We start from the raw sequence: 17,608 nt of genomic DNA on the forward strand, positions 1-17,608 counted from the left end.
TAGTCCTTTTCCGAAAAGCTAGTTTTCTCTTTCCTCTTCCTTTATTTTGGATATCATCACTGTCTTTTCTATCCTTGTTCGGCATATTTTATATTTGAACTATATTTATAGTATATGAGTATATGTATTATTGTGGTAATATGTGATTAAAAATATGTTTGCCATCATCATCTTTGTGCTAACACTGTACAGATACCTTCTGATGGAGGTGGTGTGCCTCCTGTGGCTCCAAGTCCTCCTCCTGATCCAGCACAACATAGATCATGAGACATAGATTATCTGATTAATAAGTAATAATTCATCGTAACCAAAATGTGTATTTTTAACCCTGGAAACTGGAAGCTTACCACTGGGTCCAGCTGTTGTGCTGGTGCCATTCACTGAAACACCAGTGCCAGTTCCTGTACCAGGTCCAGCTGTGCCAGTCCCTGTACCAGTTCCTGCAGTGCCGGTCCCAGTGCCAGTTCCAGCAGTGCCGGTCCCTGTACCAGTTCCAGCAGTACCAGGTCCTGCAGTGCCAGTCCCTGTACCGGTTCCAGCAGTACCAGTTCCTGCAGTGCCAGTTCCTGTTCCTACCCCAGGTAGAACTCCACCAGGCTTCCCTACGGTTTATAAAAGAGGTACTCTAGTCAGTTTAAAGGATGTACTTATAGACAGCTCTGTTCCTCAGTTCAAATAACTGTATGATAAACATATAATGTCACACTTGATAAAAAAAGTCAAATAGCACCTTACCATACTTAGCAGCTTTAGATCCAGCTGTACCATAGCCTGAGGATGACAACAAATAAGATGTGGTGTAAGTAAAAACATAGTAATTCAACATTTGTACAGATAAGATAAACAGTTAAAGGTGGCGAATAGAGTAACTGACTGGTGCTCGGTTACAAAATCACATTTCCTGACCGAGATTTCTGGATATCTAGTTTCATTTTCCAGCATGTTCTGTGACATCGAAACAGGACTCAACAGCAGTGGTCAACAGATTGCCATTGGTAAACCTTTTTGGGAAAATGGCAGTGAAGTCTCGCCTTTTTTACAGATAAATAATAGGGACAGCAAACAGCAAAATTCTTTTATGCCACATTTTAATTAATGAGCAGACATATAATGGCATAGTATCTTTATTACAATATAAGGTTACTAAAAATGGCAACCATGTTTTCAGTTTGGGCAACCAAAAGCTGCTGCCCAGTTTGCAGCCTGGCCACTTGTATCGAGCCCTTCTTTGAATCAAAAAAAATATTCCTCTTTGTTTTCAAAGCCAAAATATCTGACTTTACACAAACATTGCCACTCTTCAAATACAGCAAAGATGGTGGATCAACTAATATCACAATCATTACATCATCACACCTTGATGCTGCTGTTGGTATTCAGCCTCAACTGTCATCATTAAGCAGGATAAGCATGGATAATTTCTACTGCTATTCTATCACTCTGTACATAACCAGATCATGTGTTTCAGTTACAGGCCGGGTCTGGTGAATGAGACTTGTTGCTGTAATTCGTGCAGATGACCAATAAAGGTCAATTAAAGAGTTCATACCTAAAAGTTTCTTAGAACTACACGTTACTAACTAACTACACAAAAACTCTACTGAAGACCAACCTAGACCTCCAGTGCCAGGTCCAAAGCCTCCTGGTCCATAACCACCTGTAAAGTGACACAAGATAACAAATGTATAGAAAACCCATACAGTAAAAAATACAAAAATACCAGAAAAATAGAAGAAAGAATCAGTGCTAACAGGAAACAAAATCTATTTAGCTCTCAGCTTGCAATGCTTAATATCATCAACAACAACTCATCACCTCGTCCTGCTCCACCTCCAAGTACCCCACCAGCACCTGCTCCACCTAGACCTACGCCAGGATCATATGAAAACAAATTAGTTTTTACTTGAATTTCGATTAAACATCCATCATCATGTTTTATGAAACTAAAGACGGTTATAAAATATATTTTATTACCGTATTTAGCAGGTTTTGATCCAGCTCCATAGCCTGTAAATGACAGGAATCATTGAATTTAGGGATTCCTGTAAGGTTAGTTTGAGTTTTACAAAATTGATCTTAGTTGGAATTGAAATTGCTCCTTGAACCTGTTCCATATCCAGTTCCTGGTCCTACACCATAGCCTCCACCTGGACCGTAACCAACTCCAGGCCCATATCCACCAGGTCCGTATCCACCAGGTCCATATCCTGTTCTCCCGGTCCCAACGCCACCAGGAAGCCCTAGCAAGGAGCAAATGGGTGAGGACTTAAGCTCTCATAACGGCTAAAGAATTCAAATCTGTGCACAACACAAAAGAAGTTCAGGTAAACATGTGGCTTCAGTAATATTATTGATGAGCACACATCCACAACTTTTCATTCAGTCCTGTAATTCTGACAAGGCTGTTACAGCTGCAGTATGCTGGTGGTAAAACTTCACTAATCAATATTTTCATATTAACGACGGCCGTTAAAGACAGGCAACTGCAAAGAGGATCAGCAAGAGGTGGTGTGTGACTAATTAGTTACTAATAAGTTACAATAATTTAATGAGTTAGTAATGTGCATGTACGTCCTTTCTGAGGAACTGTGAGAATGTTGTTCTGCTGTTCATACCTCCAGCACTGCCTGGTCCAAAGCCACCTGGTCCGCCTCCCGTTACAACACCAGAACCAGGTATCCCCCCAGTCCCCAGTCCTGCTCCAGGTCCACCACCAGTTCCCAGTCCAACACCTCGTCCAGGGACCCCTCCTCCAACTCCGAGCCCAGTGCCAGGCCCAGCCCCACCACCAAGTCCTCCTGCACCCAGGGCACCTCCAGCACCTCCAGGCAGACCTGCAGAGAGCAGAAAATATATTATCTTCATCTTATCAGAAAATAAACTAACCCACAAAGAGCCCACACTTCTCTATTGACAAAAAACAGGCTGTTATCATGGCAAACATTCTTATATGTAGTACATTTTTTTTTTTTAAGTTGTCTCTCACCATATTTGCGCGCTTTGGCTCCGGCATAACCTGCAAATACAAACAAGGCAAAATATTTATATATATACTTTATTAACTGTTGGATCTGTGTGAATTCAGACCAGAGTCCTTATTTAGTATATCTTCATCTATCATCCTACCTCCTGGTCCATAGCCGGCACCACCAGGTCCAACTCCACCGGGTCCATAGCCAGTACCAGCACCCCCAGGACCAACTCCTCCACCTGGTCCATAGCCAGCACCACCAGGTCCAACTCCGCCTGGTCCATAGCCTGTACCAGCACCACCAGGTCCAACTCCACCTGGTCCATAGCCTGTACCAGCACCACCAGGTCCAACTCCGCCTGGGCCGTAGCCTGTACCAGCACCACCAGGTCCAACTCCACCTGGGCCATAGCCTGTACCAGCACCACCTGGTCCATAGCCAGTACCAGCACCACCAGGTCCTACTCCACCTGGTCCATAGCCAGTACCAGCACCACCAGGTCCGACTCCGCCTGGTCCAACGCCTCCTGGTCCATAGCCAGCACCACCAGGTCCAACTCCACCTGGTCCATAGCCTGTACCAGCACCGCCAGGTCCAAAGCCTGTACCAGCACCACCAGGTCCTACTCCACCTGGTCCATAGCCAGTACCAGCACCACCAGGTCCGACTCCGCCTGGTCCAACGCCTCCTGGTCCATAGCCAGCACCACCTGGTCCAACTCCACCTGGTCCATAGCCTGTACCAGCGCCACCGGGCCTGACTCCAGTGCCTGTACCTCCAAGTGCTCCACTTAACATGCCTATGAGTAGAAGAACAGTCATGTTTATTGCAGTTATACAATAATTATACAGCTGCATACAGTTTTTCAGTTACACAGTTATTCTTACCATATTTACGAGCTTTGGCACTGGCATCATACCCTGAAATATAATATGATAATTATATATTTGTCCTTGTTTATTATTGGCTACATTTTTCGAAACCCCAAATCTGCTGACTCATAATTACCTCCAGTTCCTGCTCCTCCCAATCCAGTTCCAGTTCTACCTGGCCCATAACCCACTCCGCCAGGCCCAGTGCCGGCACCACCTGGACCAAAACCAACACCACCAGGTCCCAGTCCTGTGCCGAGGCCAAGTCCTCCTCCTGGTCCTCCGCCTCCAAGGCCTCCAGCTGCACCACCTGGACCAAAACCGTAGCCACCACCTGCTCCAACCCCAGAGGTTGGGACTCCTCCTGTGCCAGGACCAACTCCAACTCCTCCACCTGGTCCTCCCCTTCCAGGTCCTCCAGCTGCACCAGGGCCTGCACCAAGAGAGAAAAGACATTTTGAGTGTCTCTCAGCTAAGGCCTGACAGAGGTTGTTCTATGCACACACTACTTATTCATCATGTTATTTTGTTTTCTATGGCCCAAAGCAATGACCCAAGTAAATAGTTACTGAAACAAAAAATCACCGGTGCAAACTTAAAATGAAAAAAAAAAAAAAAATTATATGTCATATTGATTTTTGGCATATTTGTTGACAAATGTTCTAGGAATGCTAATTTACATATGGAAAACAATTTGATGGGTGCATCCTGCACCTTGATCTCCATTTAAAAGACCTGAAAACGGTGCATTACTCCAGATTTACCAAATCCAGGTCCTCCGCCTGTTCCAACTCCACCTCCAAATCCAGGTACAGCTCCAGGCCCACCGCCTGTTCCAACTCCACCTCCAAATCCAGGTGCAACTCCTGCTCCTCCTCCAGGGAGTCTTCCAGCCCCAACCCCCAAAGCGCCTCCTTGACCAAGTGCACCTCCTCCAGCTCCAACTCCACCTGGTTGAGCAAACAAACAGGTGAACTTATAAAAATGGCAATGCAAAGTTACAGTTAGATGATGCTGATGCCTCATGCCAGTTATTTTTGCAACATTATTATTATTATGTAATGGTCACATGTGGTGTCTATATGTGTCTTTACCATATTTAGCTGCAGCCTTGGCTGGATTCTTCTTTGATTTGCCCGACCCTGTGATTGAAAGAATACATTACCCTTACTTTACATTCATCATTGACGTCATGTAACTCTACATGCAGCTGCAGGGTTCAGTCCATTGCTGGTTCCTGTGTACCTGATTTTGGTGTTATGAGAGGGTAACCACGGAAAACGCCGGGCAGCTGCTGTCCACGACCATCTAATGGTAGAAATACAATACAGAGATGTCCAACTTGTAAAATACTGAATTTTAGCCTGTGATGATATTATTATGCATAAAGATCTGCTTGTCATATAACACAGTTTAGGACTTATGACCCTTACTGCTTGCCCCTCCTTGTCCAGCACCCCCCTGGCCGAGTACTCCTGTGAGGAACAAGATAAAATATTTTATTTTTAGGCATGTGTACCCACTAAGATGTTATTTGTCAAGATTAGTTAACATAGAGTGCATTAACAAACCGGTCTGAGGCCCAAGTCCAGATCCTGTGGCCACCCCAGGGAGAACGCCCCGGCCTCCAAAACCTTTCCAGGAAAGACGAGAAGACAAAAAAATCCCACAACTGTTACAACTTCTTCTGTAAACACGCTGAATCCTCGCATGATATATTATTGTATAGTTTTAAAATGTGCTTTTGCATGTTTGTTAAATGTTTTTGTGTTACAGCATACCTTGGCCTGGTACGTATCCACCCTGATAGAGCCCAGGCACCCCAACTCCTGTGTGACAGCATATACAAATTTAGAACCGCCATAGAAACAGTGTTTTTGGTTGATCATAACTGATGAACAGAACTGGTGTTATTCATCCTTATTTACGAAGTGGTTTTCTTCTTTTGCAGTTTACCTGGAACTTGTTTTGATGCTTTACCAGCAGTCTTTCCTCCAGGCCCTCCTCCAGCAGTACCAGTCTGTGGCAGCAATGGAGCTGAAACATGAACAAGTAAAAAGACAAGAACTAACTTTATCACAGAACTAAAACAGCCTATTTTATTAACCTGGTAGTTCTAAGAGTTGTCTTTTTGAAACTTATCGTAACTGTATGTATGCTTGACATGCGTAGATTTTCCCTCAGAAATACAATATACACTGTTTTAACTAATGTTCATGTCTGTGCTTTCAGTCTTCTGTGCTTCTTATGTGTAACTTGTTCTCTGTTGTAGAATACATATGTGTTATAGGTATGTATATGTTGTTGCATACAGTGTAGTCTAATGTAAATTATATTATGTACCTCCTCCTGGACCAAATCCTGCTCCTCCAGGTCCAACTCCTGCACCACCAGGTCCAAATCCTGCTCCACCAGGCCCAACACCTGCACCGCCAGGTCCAAATCCTGCTCCACCTGGCCCAACTCCTGCACCACCAGGTCCAAATCCTGCTCCACCAGGCCCAACACCTGCACCGCCAGGTCCAAATCCTGCTCCACCTGGCCCAACCCCTGCACCACCAGGTCCGAATCCTGCTCCACCGGGGCCAACCCCTGCACCACCAGGTCCGAATCCTGCTCCACCAGGCCCAACCCCTGCACCACCAGGTCCGAATCCTGCTCCACCTGGCCCAACCCCTGCACCACCAGGTCCGAATCCTGCTCCACCGGGGCCAACCCCTGCACCACCAGGTCCGAATCCTGCTCCACCAGGCCCAACCCCTGCACCACCAGGTCCGAATCCTGCTCCACCTGGCCCAACCCCTGCACCACCAGGTCCGAATCCTGCTCCACCGGGGCCAACCCCTGCACCACCAGGTCCGAATCCTGCTCCACCGGGCCCAACCCCTGCACCACCAGGTCCGAACCCTGCACCACCGGGCCCAACCCCTGCACCACCAGGTCCGAACCCTGCACCACCGGGGCCAACCCCTGCACCACCAGGTCCGAACCCTGCACCACCGGGGCCAATCCCTGCCCCACCAGGTCCAAACCCTGCACCGCCGGGGCCAACCCCTGCGCCACCAGGCCCAAATCCAGCACCTCCAGGCCCAAATCCTGCACCACCAGGTCCATAACCGGTTCCTCCAAGTGACGTTCCAGCCCCACCTCAGATGAAAAAATACAATATTTATTTATTTATATATTTAAGTGATTAAAACTGTGTACCGATCATAGGTAAAAAGCAGTTACCTGTTTTAGGTGGTTTGGGACCAGTGCCACCAGGTCCATAACCTCCGTATCCTCCTGGATCAAGACAAATGTTTGTTTAATACACGTATATCCTTCAAGATAAACAATATATAAAATTACAAGTAATGTGCAACACTAAAAGGAGGAGGCGGCTTTCTCAGTGAATAAATTGAATATGCTCTTCAGTGAGTCTCAAAGTTTCATCACATTACAACACATGGAGGTCGATTTACTTTATCTATTAAATAATGCAGTTGTTGCTGTTAGGAAGAAATCAGAATAGACTTTTGCACTGACGCCTATCAATGATTGTCATGTAAACATACATATGTAGACTAATAAAAACCACTGACCTCCAGGTCCGTAGCCTGTTCCAGCTCCCTGACCTCTTCCAGTCCCGAGGCCTCCTGCTCCAAGTACTCCTCCACCCAAACCTCCTGCCCCAGGGCCTAATGAGCCGATAAAAGAGAATCAGTACTTGGTACTTCCTATACTCGCTCGAGTGACAACAATACACTACATCATACATTAATGAGTTCAGTGTGTCCCTATGCGACTCCACCCTTTTGTAATGTTATACATGTATGATGGCTGCCCAAGAGAAACCTCACAAGGATTAAGTTGTTCTCCGGAAAGGTTTTGAACATTTGTTTGAAGTGTGCATGTTTGACTTTAAAACTAAATCTCATACAGGGTTTGGCTGAGCCTTGGCAATTACAAGGCTGCAGTGAGGGAAGTGAAGCCTGTGAGGGGAGATGACTGAGCGAAATCACAAGGAGACCAGAATGACTGCTGCAAGATCAAGCTGTAAATTAAATACTATAACTCCCTGTTAGAGGAGAGCTGATACACATGATACCTCATATTAAAATACAAGCTTTTTAACAAGGTTAGTCTTACTTCTGGTTCTTAATTTTGGTTGAATAAATACATTTCCTTCTTATTTTAGAGGCTCCAGGTCAGTGTGTGTGCACAATTTTGGCTTTAATTAGTTTTCTGGATTTTTGCTTGAAGTTACAGCAGTGTACAGCATGTCTCCCATTGCTTGTTCAGGTGAACCAGGATGTTTGTGTCTTACTCTTCAGGGTGGAGCAGGGCAACACAAACACACTTTGTGGGAATTATCGTGTAGCGTAGATTAAATAATGTGTTCGCCAGACTTGGTAAACTGGAAAGTGTGACATATGAGTCTGTTTCCTGCTCTCACACTAACCTATTTCTTACCTACTGGCATAATGGGTGGAATTCAAAAGGCTGCATAAAAACCCAAGGCTTAACCTCTTAAGAAACGTGTGGATATTATCACCAACATTCCTCATCCTGCACAGGCAACACGCATGTTTGAAGGATGAAAAACAGAGAGGCCTGAAATTCCAAAGCAAATCAGTCTTTCTGACTGACGTGATGACTTCCGTCCTTTATCAGGGAACTGCCATACCTAATGCATTAGCCTTTATCAGTGCATGTGTGTGTGAGGGTGGGTGGCCCCTCAACAATAGCGTATAACCTTGAGGTAAAGAGGAAATGAAATAATGGTACATGTATGTAATCCGTATCCTGCTTCATTGAATTTACCAGTGGAACAATATTTTCTGTAGAGGGGCTGACCACTGATCCATGTGTGGGGAACTTCCACTTATTGTGAAGGTTGCTTGATGCAAGTAAACACAGAAGGCAATCTGTTTGTAGGTAATGAGCTTAAACTACATTTTAATAATACAAAGGTATCTTCAAAGGTTCTTGTCAAATTTTAACAAAGCGATCCAATTGTAAAGTGTGTGTTCAGTAAGTGTTTGTGTTTTGTTTGACTTGTCTTTTCCAGCAGCTCCTGTGCTCAACAACATAAAAACTTCTAAATCCTTTCAAGAGAAGATCTAATATTTATCATTAAATATGTTTATGAGCCCCAAAAATATAAACAAACTCCATGCCTGTGCCTTGGCCACCTGGACCAGTGCCTCCTGGTCCAAAACCACCTGGACCAACTCCTCCAGGACCAGTTCCATAGCCTCCAGTGCCGGCACCACCTGGTCCAAAACCACCTGGTCCCAGTCCTCCTCCTACGCCTCCCTGTCCTGGTCCAAATCCTCCACGACCACCATAGCCACCTCCTGGAGACAAGTATCATGAAAAATCAGTTTAAAGAGGTACGAGCCATTATGATAGTTTGTAGATTTGTTCCTACACACCTAACTGTAACTGATGTTTGAGCTTCACTGTCTTTGAGAGTCTCTTTTTGTCCCGATTGAAGAGTTCAATTTTCTTTTTTTATATATTAAAAAACACAATCTTAAATCAGTGCAGATGGGAAGTAAGTCTTACCTGTTTTGGGAGGTTTTCCACCTGTAAGAGGGAAGCAGTCATAGCGATCAGATCATTAGAAGCACATAAGTAGATAATCAAGGTGTCAACCAGTCATATCTGTCTTACCAGCCCCAACACCTCCAGGTCCGACTCCCAGTCCACCACCACCTGGGCCAAAGGTGCTCGGCCTGAAACCTCCTGGTCCAACTCCACCTGGGCCGACTCCTCCAGGTCCAACTCCTCCTGGACCAACTCCTCCAGGGCCGAATCCTCCTGGTCCAACTCCTCCAGGTCCAAATCCTCCTGGACCAACTCCTCCAGGGCCGAATCCTCCTGGTCCAACACCACCTGGTCCAACTCCTCCTGGACCAACTCCTCCAGGGCCGAATCCTCCTGGTCCAACTCCTCCAGGTCCAACTCCTCCTGGACCAACTCCTCCAGGGCCGAATCCTCCTGGTCCAACACCACCTGGTCCAAATCCTCCCGGTCCTTGACCTCCATAGCCGCCTATGAAATATGGTCATCGGGACATTGTGAGTTGAAAACACGTACAAAGATACAAAACACATGTAGATGAAGACAAACCTGATTGAATGATTGGTGCAGAAGTGAAAGCATCAACACATTGCACAAATATTTATACAAGATTTGTTTCTTGTGGTTAAAATCAACTTGAGGGATTTATTATCTGTAAGACATAAAAAACACAACTTCTGTTTTGGAGGGTTGTAACCTGGAACTCCTCCAGTAACTCGTGTCATTTAAACAAAATAAAATTTAGAAAACGGCAGTTCTGTAAGTGACGACACAATCTGAAATGTTGAGCCGCAATCAGTGTTTATAAAATTTAACAGAAAACACAAGTGACATCCACCTCCACCAGCTCCTGGTCCAAAGCCTCCTAGACCAGCACCAGCTCCACCTGCTCCTGGTCCAGCTCCTCCACCAGGCTGAAATCCAGTCCCAGCCCCTCCAGGGCCGAATCCTGTTCCAGTTCCACCTGGTCCGAATCCAGCTCCAGGTCCTACACCAGCTCCGACGCCGGCTCCAGCTCCTCCTGCTGCCCCACCAGCAGGTATATATACACCTGACACACAGAAACAATGTGTTTTTGTAATGGTTTCAAGTTATTACTAGTTGCTCTGTCGAAAATATCACTTTTTATACATAAAAAAGCCACAGTGATTCTGTGTTGTTTGGACCTCTAGCAAAGGAGCTTTTGGGAGCGGGTAAGGTAACCGGGCTCAACAGCTTCTCAGTGAACATGGCTGGACCAGGTAGAAGGTTCAGGTACAAAGTGGTATTAAGCGACAAGGCGGGCAATGGCTAGCTGGTTAGCATGCTAACTTCAGTAGATGTCCCTGCGACACAGATGTCTTTGACAGCGTCATTTCTTCATATTCTGTTGATAATTTTAGTAATTTAACAAAAAATGTTTTTATACATTGCAGCACTAATGTTGAAAGGTGTTTTCGTTGTGTTTTACTCCTAACAGATGACAGAATTTGTGGAATGTATGAGTCATCATTCACTGCTAATGAGGCATGATTTTCTCCGCTTTGCCAGCACTCAATAAAAACAATGTAATTTAATAACCAGCATCACATTTAACAAATAGAATCAGATGCCACACAAGCAGAGAGAAAAAAAGGTGTGAGTGCGTCCATATGTTCAGTGTGTTTATATGTGTGTTTGTGTATAGTGATTATCAACCCCGTGCTCTGTGTTTCAGTCTCTCTGCAGCTGATAACAAACACCCCTTCATCCAAAAGGCATGTGGCTTTGGTCATAATTCTCACACTTTTCTGCACCTACGTTCAGTTTCACAAATCACAAATCAGCCAAAAATAGAAACACAGAGAGTGAACAACTATAAAAGGAAAGGTTTTTCAAGATCCCACCGTCCAGATGTGAAAAGAAGAGGTCTGTTGGGATTCTTAAAGAATGTGAGTTACTGATCTCACAGTAATGCCATGTACAGCACATTAACAACACACAGTAAATAACTGAACTATTCAGTCATTCAGCTCTGCTTGCTGGACTCTGCTGGACAGATACAACGCCTCCAACCCAAAAAGCTTTTCTGGAGGAATTTTTATTGAAATGAAACATTGGACAGGTAAAACTGCACACTCGAAGTCAGCAGAGACGTGTTTCACTGCAACATGACGTAAAACAGCAGTTGGTCTTGGAAGGGAATTCAAATAAAGATATTTTCTTTATTTGACATGTAGAGATGGTCCAGAGTTCACAGATTTTCTACAGTGACATTAATATCTCAGCATTGAATTAGAAGTGTTTGTCTCATTTTATCACTCTGTCAGTGATATCGTATAACTGTGATCATCACTTTGGCGGTGTGGCTCTAGTGACAGCAGTTGGTCTGTCAGTCGTCCCTGAAATATCTCCAGTCTATTAGATGGATTGTCACGAAATTTTGTACAGACATTAATGATCCTCTGAGAACTCTACTGGCTTTGTTGATCCCCTGACTTTCTTTTCTAGCGCCACCAGCAGGTCAAACCTTTCATCTATTTAGTGTGATCGCTCAACATCTGCAGCATTCATTGTTTACAGCGGATGAGACTAAATGTCTCAACATTGGATAAATTACCGTGCAATTTGAAGCAGTTCCACCATCCGGTCAAAATCTATTTTTTTCCAACTCTCTGGTTTGTCTTTCGAACAGTTTAGTTTTCTTTACGTCGAGCTTCACAGAGCCATTAACCTTCAGCACAGTCGCCTGAATAATATGTGTCATATCACCTTCACGTTACATGTATATGAACTGATTTCAGTGTCGGGAGGTGGAGGGGATGGTGGTGGCATTACAGCTCTGTGAGACGAAAAAACTTCTATTTTTGACAAGACATCCAAACAATTTCAAGCCGTGTTTGTATAGCAGCAGAACCAGGAAAGCCAACGCAAGATATTTTCCAAACTGAGCAATTGTTGTTTGTGCCTTAACCTAACCAGACCAAAGAAGTGTAAAGTTGCAACATAAAGAAACGTAAAGTCTCAATATCCGAGATTTGCAGAAAAGTAAATTGTCAGCATTTTGTTCTGACGACGGGGTTGTAGCGTTTGCTGTTGCTGTTTTTAATGTTCATTTTAAAACAAATTTAAAAAAGAAATGCAAAATGAATCTCAGAAAAAATCACTATTTAAAAATGCACTTTGCATCAGACTTACTGTCTGTATCACACAGTCTGTCGTTTCCAACACTTTGACCATTGCTTTTAGTTACAATGAATATCCTGTGCTGAAACGTTGCCAGTTAACTTGTGATTGAAACTGACCGCTGATAAATGTAGAGATCGAAGTACAAATACTCACCCAGAAACTCAACAACAGAAACAACCAGTGACACGTCTCCTGAGTGTGCAGCGGGGTGAGACAAGGATGAGGATGAGAATGGGAGGAATGTCCTTACATCAGCCAACACAAAGCTTAAACTGACAAGACAATTAGACGGGCTCTGGAGGGATGAGGTCTGGAGCACACGGTTATAATTAAAGCTTTTAACAGGGTGTCGCACCTAATTAAAAGCTTTAACTATAACACTGTGGAGGAAGAGCAGGGAAATACACCTGGGCTCATGGTTTGTTTAAGGATTTGTTGTCCTAAGTTAACATGTTTACATACTGAAGAAACATCTGGGAATTACTTCGTGGCTATCTGTACATCCTTAAAAAACATGTGCGGAACGTGACGTCAATCAAAAAAAATGTCAACAATGACAACAACAGTTTTGTTTATTACTAAGAACAAAAGCTCTCTGCTCTGAGAGGTGATGTCAGTACTCCTGAATACCTTTTGATGCAGGAAAGGTAAAGACTGTCCAACTGTCCAGTATTCCCCACAATCAGATTCTTAATCTAGCAGCTAGACTGAGTTTGATCTTTGGATCAGACATTACGAATCAATTCAGATTCTCAGTCGTTGCTTCACAGCTGCCTCAGACAAGATGTAAACTGTAAGACTGCAGGAATGATAATGATGTCAGTGATGAGCATCTATGATACTGCAGAAAACGCTGTCACCTCTCTTCAGTGAAATCACGCTGAAAGAAGTTTGAATCTTTGGCAAATTTTTGCAAATGTTTTACAGCGTGCATTCTAGGAAGTCAATTTTATAATGATCACACTGCAAAAAGTTTGGTTTGGGGATACAAGAAATAATACATTAACTTAATACTACTGAAATTATCTGTCCATGCAGCAAGATCATTTTCTTAACAAGGGATCTGAAAATATGTTTGTTAGTCTGGAAGTGATTGGCTCCGATACGTGTTGAAAGGCTTGAATTAAGCGTAAAATTCAGTTTTTTGTTTTTTTTAGATCAATTTACTTAATCAGACCTGCTCCAGCAAAAATAAGTGAATAAATACACAGAATATTTGCAAATAGTTCTTAATTTTAGCGCTTTGAAAAGAGGAAGAAGAATAAAAAAAACTTGCACTAGTGGAGTATGATTATGCTCCAACTTGAAACATGTTTGTTTTTTGTGAATTTCTACTAGAATCCACGACAACCTCATCATCTTCATCATAAACATAGTTGCTGAAGCTCAAAAAATCACAAATGCACTAAACTAACAGTAAAAAGAAAAGAGGACCTAAGTGCATGCATCCCTGTCCTGCCAAAACTGCTACATTAACTTTATGTGACACCTGATCCACAGGTGCTGCACCGCTGAGCGCCGAGCACATGCAGTGAAGGGAACCCACCTCCTTGCAGCGATGGTTTCCACAGAGCCAGGAGAAGGACTCCATGTAGGTAAGTGGCCACCGTCCCTCTCGCCATCTCGCTCCCAAATGTCCCTCTCCTCTCCAAAGCTCCAGGTTTTATCCCCAGCAAGCCTATCAGGACTAAACAAGGCCTTAAGAAAGAAGGAGGGAAAATGAGCGAGAGCAGGAAAAAAAATGGGGACAGGATGCAAGACAGGACACTGTGTAATTGGCTAAGAGACACACAGAGAAAGATAGACAAGGCAAGAGGAGGAGAGAAAACACACTGGATCACCTCATTAAACCAAATGGGTTGTTCTAACCCCCCAATGACTGTTAGGCTGCATTTATTTGGTCCTTTACTGCCAAAAAAGAGGGAGTATGAAGGGTGGGTGGGGGGCTGAGAGAGAGAGAACATGTATGAGACGCAGGAGAGTCTGAATTGTAAAGAATTGCGGCTCCCTGCTTTTCTCTCCGGGCACCTCAACAAGAGAAAGGAACTGAGCCAGAAGTTCCTTACAGATTTCCAAACAGTGTCATGTTTAAGTGGAGGGGAAACACTGAGAACTGACATTAATCTTTAATCTGTGGTATGCATTTATGAGGAGCCCTGTAGCTTTAAAAGATGGATGAGTTGCTTGCTGTACATAAATACTCAGTTTGATTTTAATTTCCTTCATGCCAAACATCTGGCCCATCCTACATGGGATTTGCAAAACACTGCAATTTTACAAACTGGTAATACATACTCAGACCCAAAAAAACAAGGAGGTTACAACATTATCCTGCTACATACCGACAGTTTATCCTGATTAAACTTTTTTTTTCCTCCTAGACTTTCTTCAAGTGACTGACTAATTTGAATGATTCATATGTGAGCAGCCAACTTAGTGCGTGGTACTAAAAAAATCCAGTGATGATAACATAAATATTGTGAAACTTGTAAGTATGGATGATTGATGGAGACATAAACATTGTTATTGCAGCCTTTTGTCTGAAATGTGTGTGTGCACATCGGGGGGTGGAGGTAGTTTGGCAAGCGTCCTCACACATCGGAGCTTGTTGCTAGAGAAAAAATGAAGTTATGTCAATAGTAATAAAACCTGAAATGTAAAGCTGTTCCTTTATAGACCAGGGGAGTAGAGGAACACCTGAAACAAGTGAATCGCTGTGACCTTAAAACCAGATCATAGCATCTTCTGAGCCTCGGGGAAACACTGTGCAAGAAAGCATGAAAGAGAAGACAAAGAGAAGACCAGGCTCTTACTAGTGACTTGCACATGGCCCTAATAAGAAAGATCATCTTAAATGATAACCATCAGAGGTGTCACCTGCCCTGTGAGTCACATCTGGACATGAGGACTTTCATCCACAAAGCCTCACCAGCTTTTGTCCAACAGCGTCCCAGCTGCTATAGAGACACACCAGTCAGCATACCTGGAACCAATCAGTGTTTTTATTTCAACAAGTGGTAACGCTGGGGATTTTCTCCATGTTTGGGCTGGCTGGTCCTGTCCCAGCTCCTGAGGGTCGATGTCTGACTCTTGGCAAGATTCAGAAACAATTTCTTTGTCTGGAGGTAATGGGCCTGGAAACAGATGAAGTAAATGAGTTACAGTAATGACACCTAAACACTGAGAGACTGAGGAGGGGAGAAACACGGTGCTGTTACAGAGAGCGTGTTGCTCATCCTTTTGCAGAAGAGTGTTGCTTCACAGTTGATGAGTGGACATAAGATGTTTTAACTGGCCTCTGGGAGGCAGACACGAGTGTATAAATCATATTCACCTGCAGCGCTTTGACCCTGTGGCTCGTGGATAACAAACTTGCTCTGGGCTAGAAGTGGCCCATTATCGAGCCCACTTGCAGACTCTTGACTGAAATGATAAGTAGTTTATCACAAGTGACTGACTGAACCACCAGCAGAGGCTGATGTGAGTTACACCAGTCTGGAATGTGGCAAATGTTTCTGAGATGTGATCATGTAGAAACCTGTGGCTCTGACTTCTGTCCAAAATGGCTCAATTAGAAACAGTGTATTGTATATTTGTATTTCTTCACCAGCGTATGTGTGTTAGAGAGAGAAGGAGAGAGAGGCAGTGCTACCTGAGCACCCATAATTGGTCCTAAAGTCTGGTTTTATTGCTCTGTTTTCAGACCTGGTGTGCTTTGTGTTCAGCTTTGATGGAACTACATAGTTATGCAGTGAAATAATGCTTGGGCAAGAAAATTGAAGTATGCGGGGAGAAAATGAAAACTATATGCTGAGAGCCATATACATTTTTTAGTCTTGTTGTCATTAATTCAGGTGTGAAGTCAAGAGGAAACACGCAGACAAACAAGTAGACACCAGAGACGTCATTTTCCATTAATTAAAAGTTCGATAGACCACAATTTTTTCTCGCGTAGTAGGTTCGGATAGGCAGTATGTCATTGTTGCATGTGATATTTTACTGATGTTTGTTTTCCACAATTTTAACATGAAACATCTGAAAATTCCTGCATCCAGAGCGTAGTGCATAAATAGACTACAGTTAGTATGCACAAGGAGAAAATCAGACCTGTTTATTCATTCTGAGTACAATTTTCCACTACAGTTATAGTGACATAATTGCACCTGCACGTGTAAACACAGAGAGAAGCAATAACAAACATTTGCATGTTGACCTGAAGTTAATGTGGATTTCTGCCCAAAACTCAGAGGCATACAGAGTCTGAAGAAATGAAGAGTAAAACTGTAAATGTGAGCTTTTCATACGTCCTTTCAAATGCATGCTGGGATACGCCTCTGCTTCCCCTGAGCTACGATTGTGCGAGGAGGATGGGAGACTGTCGAGAACTGCGGCTGACTTTCTAACAGACCGCCGTTCATATCCTCAAAGTCAAACATGTCTTGCATAAAAAACAGAGTAATGACCAAAACAAAGCCAAAACAAAGCCATAACGGCCTTTAATGTAATACAGCACAATAATGGAAACAGTGGCTAACCCAAAAAATATTTCGGCATTTCGCCCTTCCTCTTTGATTCTGGACTCTGAGTATCTATTTTTAAAAAGTGAATGAAGATGAGCCAATGTCAGTCAGCCTATAGTGATGGATTTCAACACACTCCCATAATATCCACAACATATATCACTTAGTTGCTGAGTTGGTTGATTGAAGGTCTAGATTTCGGTTGAAACAGTGGAGTGCATTATTTCGATGCAGGCATCAAACTATGTGGATTCAAAGTATGTCTTTATGTTTTTTTGCATATCTTGAGAACCGTTCAGCCAATCTTCTTCACATTTGACAGGTGTGTTGCTGAGGACCAAAGGAAGTTCATTGTTGAATTTGGTGCAATTCGGACACGTTCGATATTAATAAATTTTGAATAAACCGCAAACACAGCTTGGATGTGCCTTCAGCGCTTCATAGCTCTGCAGACTAAAGCTGGGCTCACACGTGACCCCCCCTTAGGTGATCTCATGGGGAAGCAGACATAAACAAAATGGAGATT

At 43.6% G+C, this 17,608-nt stretch overlaps 2 protein-coding genes across 4 annotated transcripts in view; one reads left to right on the forward strand and one right to left on the reverse strand.

The window, feature by feature from the left end:
* Nucleotides 1–526: 526 nt before the first annotated feature.
* LOC311269828 (uncharacterized protein) lies at nucleotides 527–4,330 on the reverse strand. 3 transcript variants are annotated; one of them, XR_014624161.1, is made up of 7 exons: nucleotides 3,127–4,330; nucleotides 2,987–3,016; nucleotides 2,616–2,834; nucleotides 2,106–2,240; nucleotides 1,613–2,007; nucleotides 736–771; nucleotides 527–602 (listed from the first exon to the last, which is right to left on the reverse strand). XR_014624161.1 is itself a non-coding variant. In XM_084374270.1 (7 exons), exons 1-7 carry the CDS (start codon nucleotides 3,827–3,829, stop codon nucleotides 1,581–1,583), a joined length of 1,248 nt encoding a protein of 415 aa, XP_084230396.1. In that variant the 5' UTR covers nucleotides 3,830–4,330; the 3' UTR covers nucleotides 1,459–1,580. The 3 variants fall into 3 exon arrangements, 2 of the variants coding, with proteins under 2 accessions (XP_084230396.1, XP_084230395.1); XM_084374270.1 differs by lacking the exons at nucleotides 527–602; nucleotides 736–771 and having other exon boundaries at nucleotides 1,459–1,657; nucleotides 1,816–1,866; nucleotides 1,975–2,007; XM_084374269.1 differs by lacking the exons at nucleotides 527–602; nucleotides 736–771 and having other exon boundaries at nucleotides 1,585–2,007.
* Nucleotides 4,331–10,233: 5,903 nt separating this feature from the next.
* mrps17 (mitochondrial ribosomal protein S17) overlaps nucleotides 10,234–17,608 on the forward strand; it is a 30,485-nt gene continuing 23,110 nt past the window's right edge. The window contains exons 1-2 of the mRNA XM_084374272.1: nucleotides 10,234–10,454; nucleotides 14,063–14,157. The gene's annotated coding sequence lies outside the window, so the exon portion shown is untranslated. The remainder of the gene's footprint in view (nucleotides 10,455–14,062; nucleotides 14,158–17,608) is intronic.

Source organism: Pagrus pagrus, assembly GCF_965226575.1.
Source record: "Pagrus pagrus genome assembly, chromosome: 14".
In the NCBI taxonomy this organism is placed as follows: Eukaryota; Metazoa; Chordata; class Actinopteri; order Spariformes; family Sparidae; genus Pagrus; species Pagrus pagrus.

Excerpts from the sequence above, each read along its gene's own strand:
- LOC311269828 (XM_084374269.1), bottom strand. The coding sequence starts at position 3,829 with ATGCAGCTGTATAATTATTGTATAACTGCAATAAACATGACTGTTCTT. Across the intron at positions 2,241-2,615 it reads TGGACCAGGCAGTGCTGGAG|GGCTTCCTGGTGGCGTTGGG; the intron begins GTATGAACAGCA and ends GCTCCTTGCTAG. Across the intron at positions 2,008-2,105 it reads AGGAACTGGATATGGAACAG|GCTATGGAGCTGGATCAAAA; the intron begins GTTCAAGGAGCA and ends TGTCATTTACAG.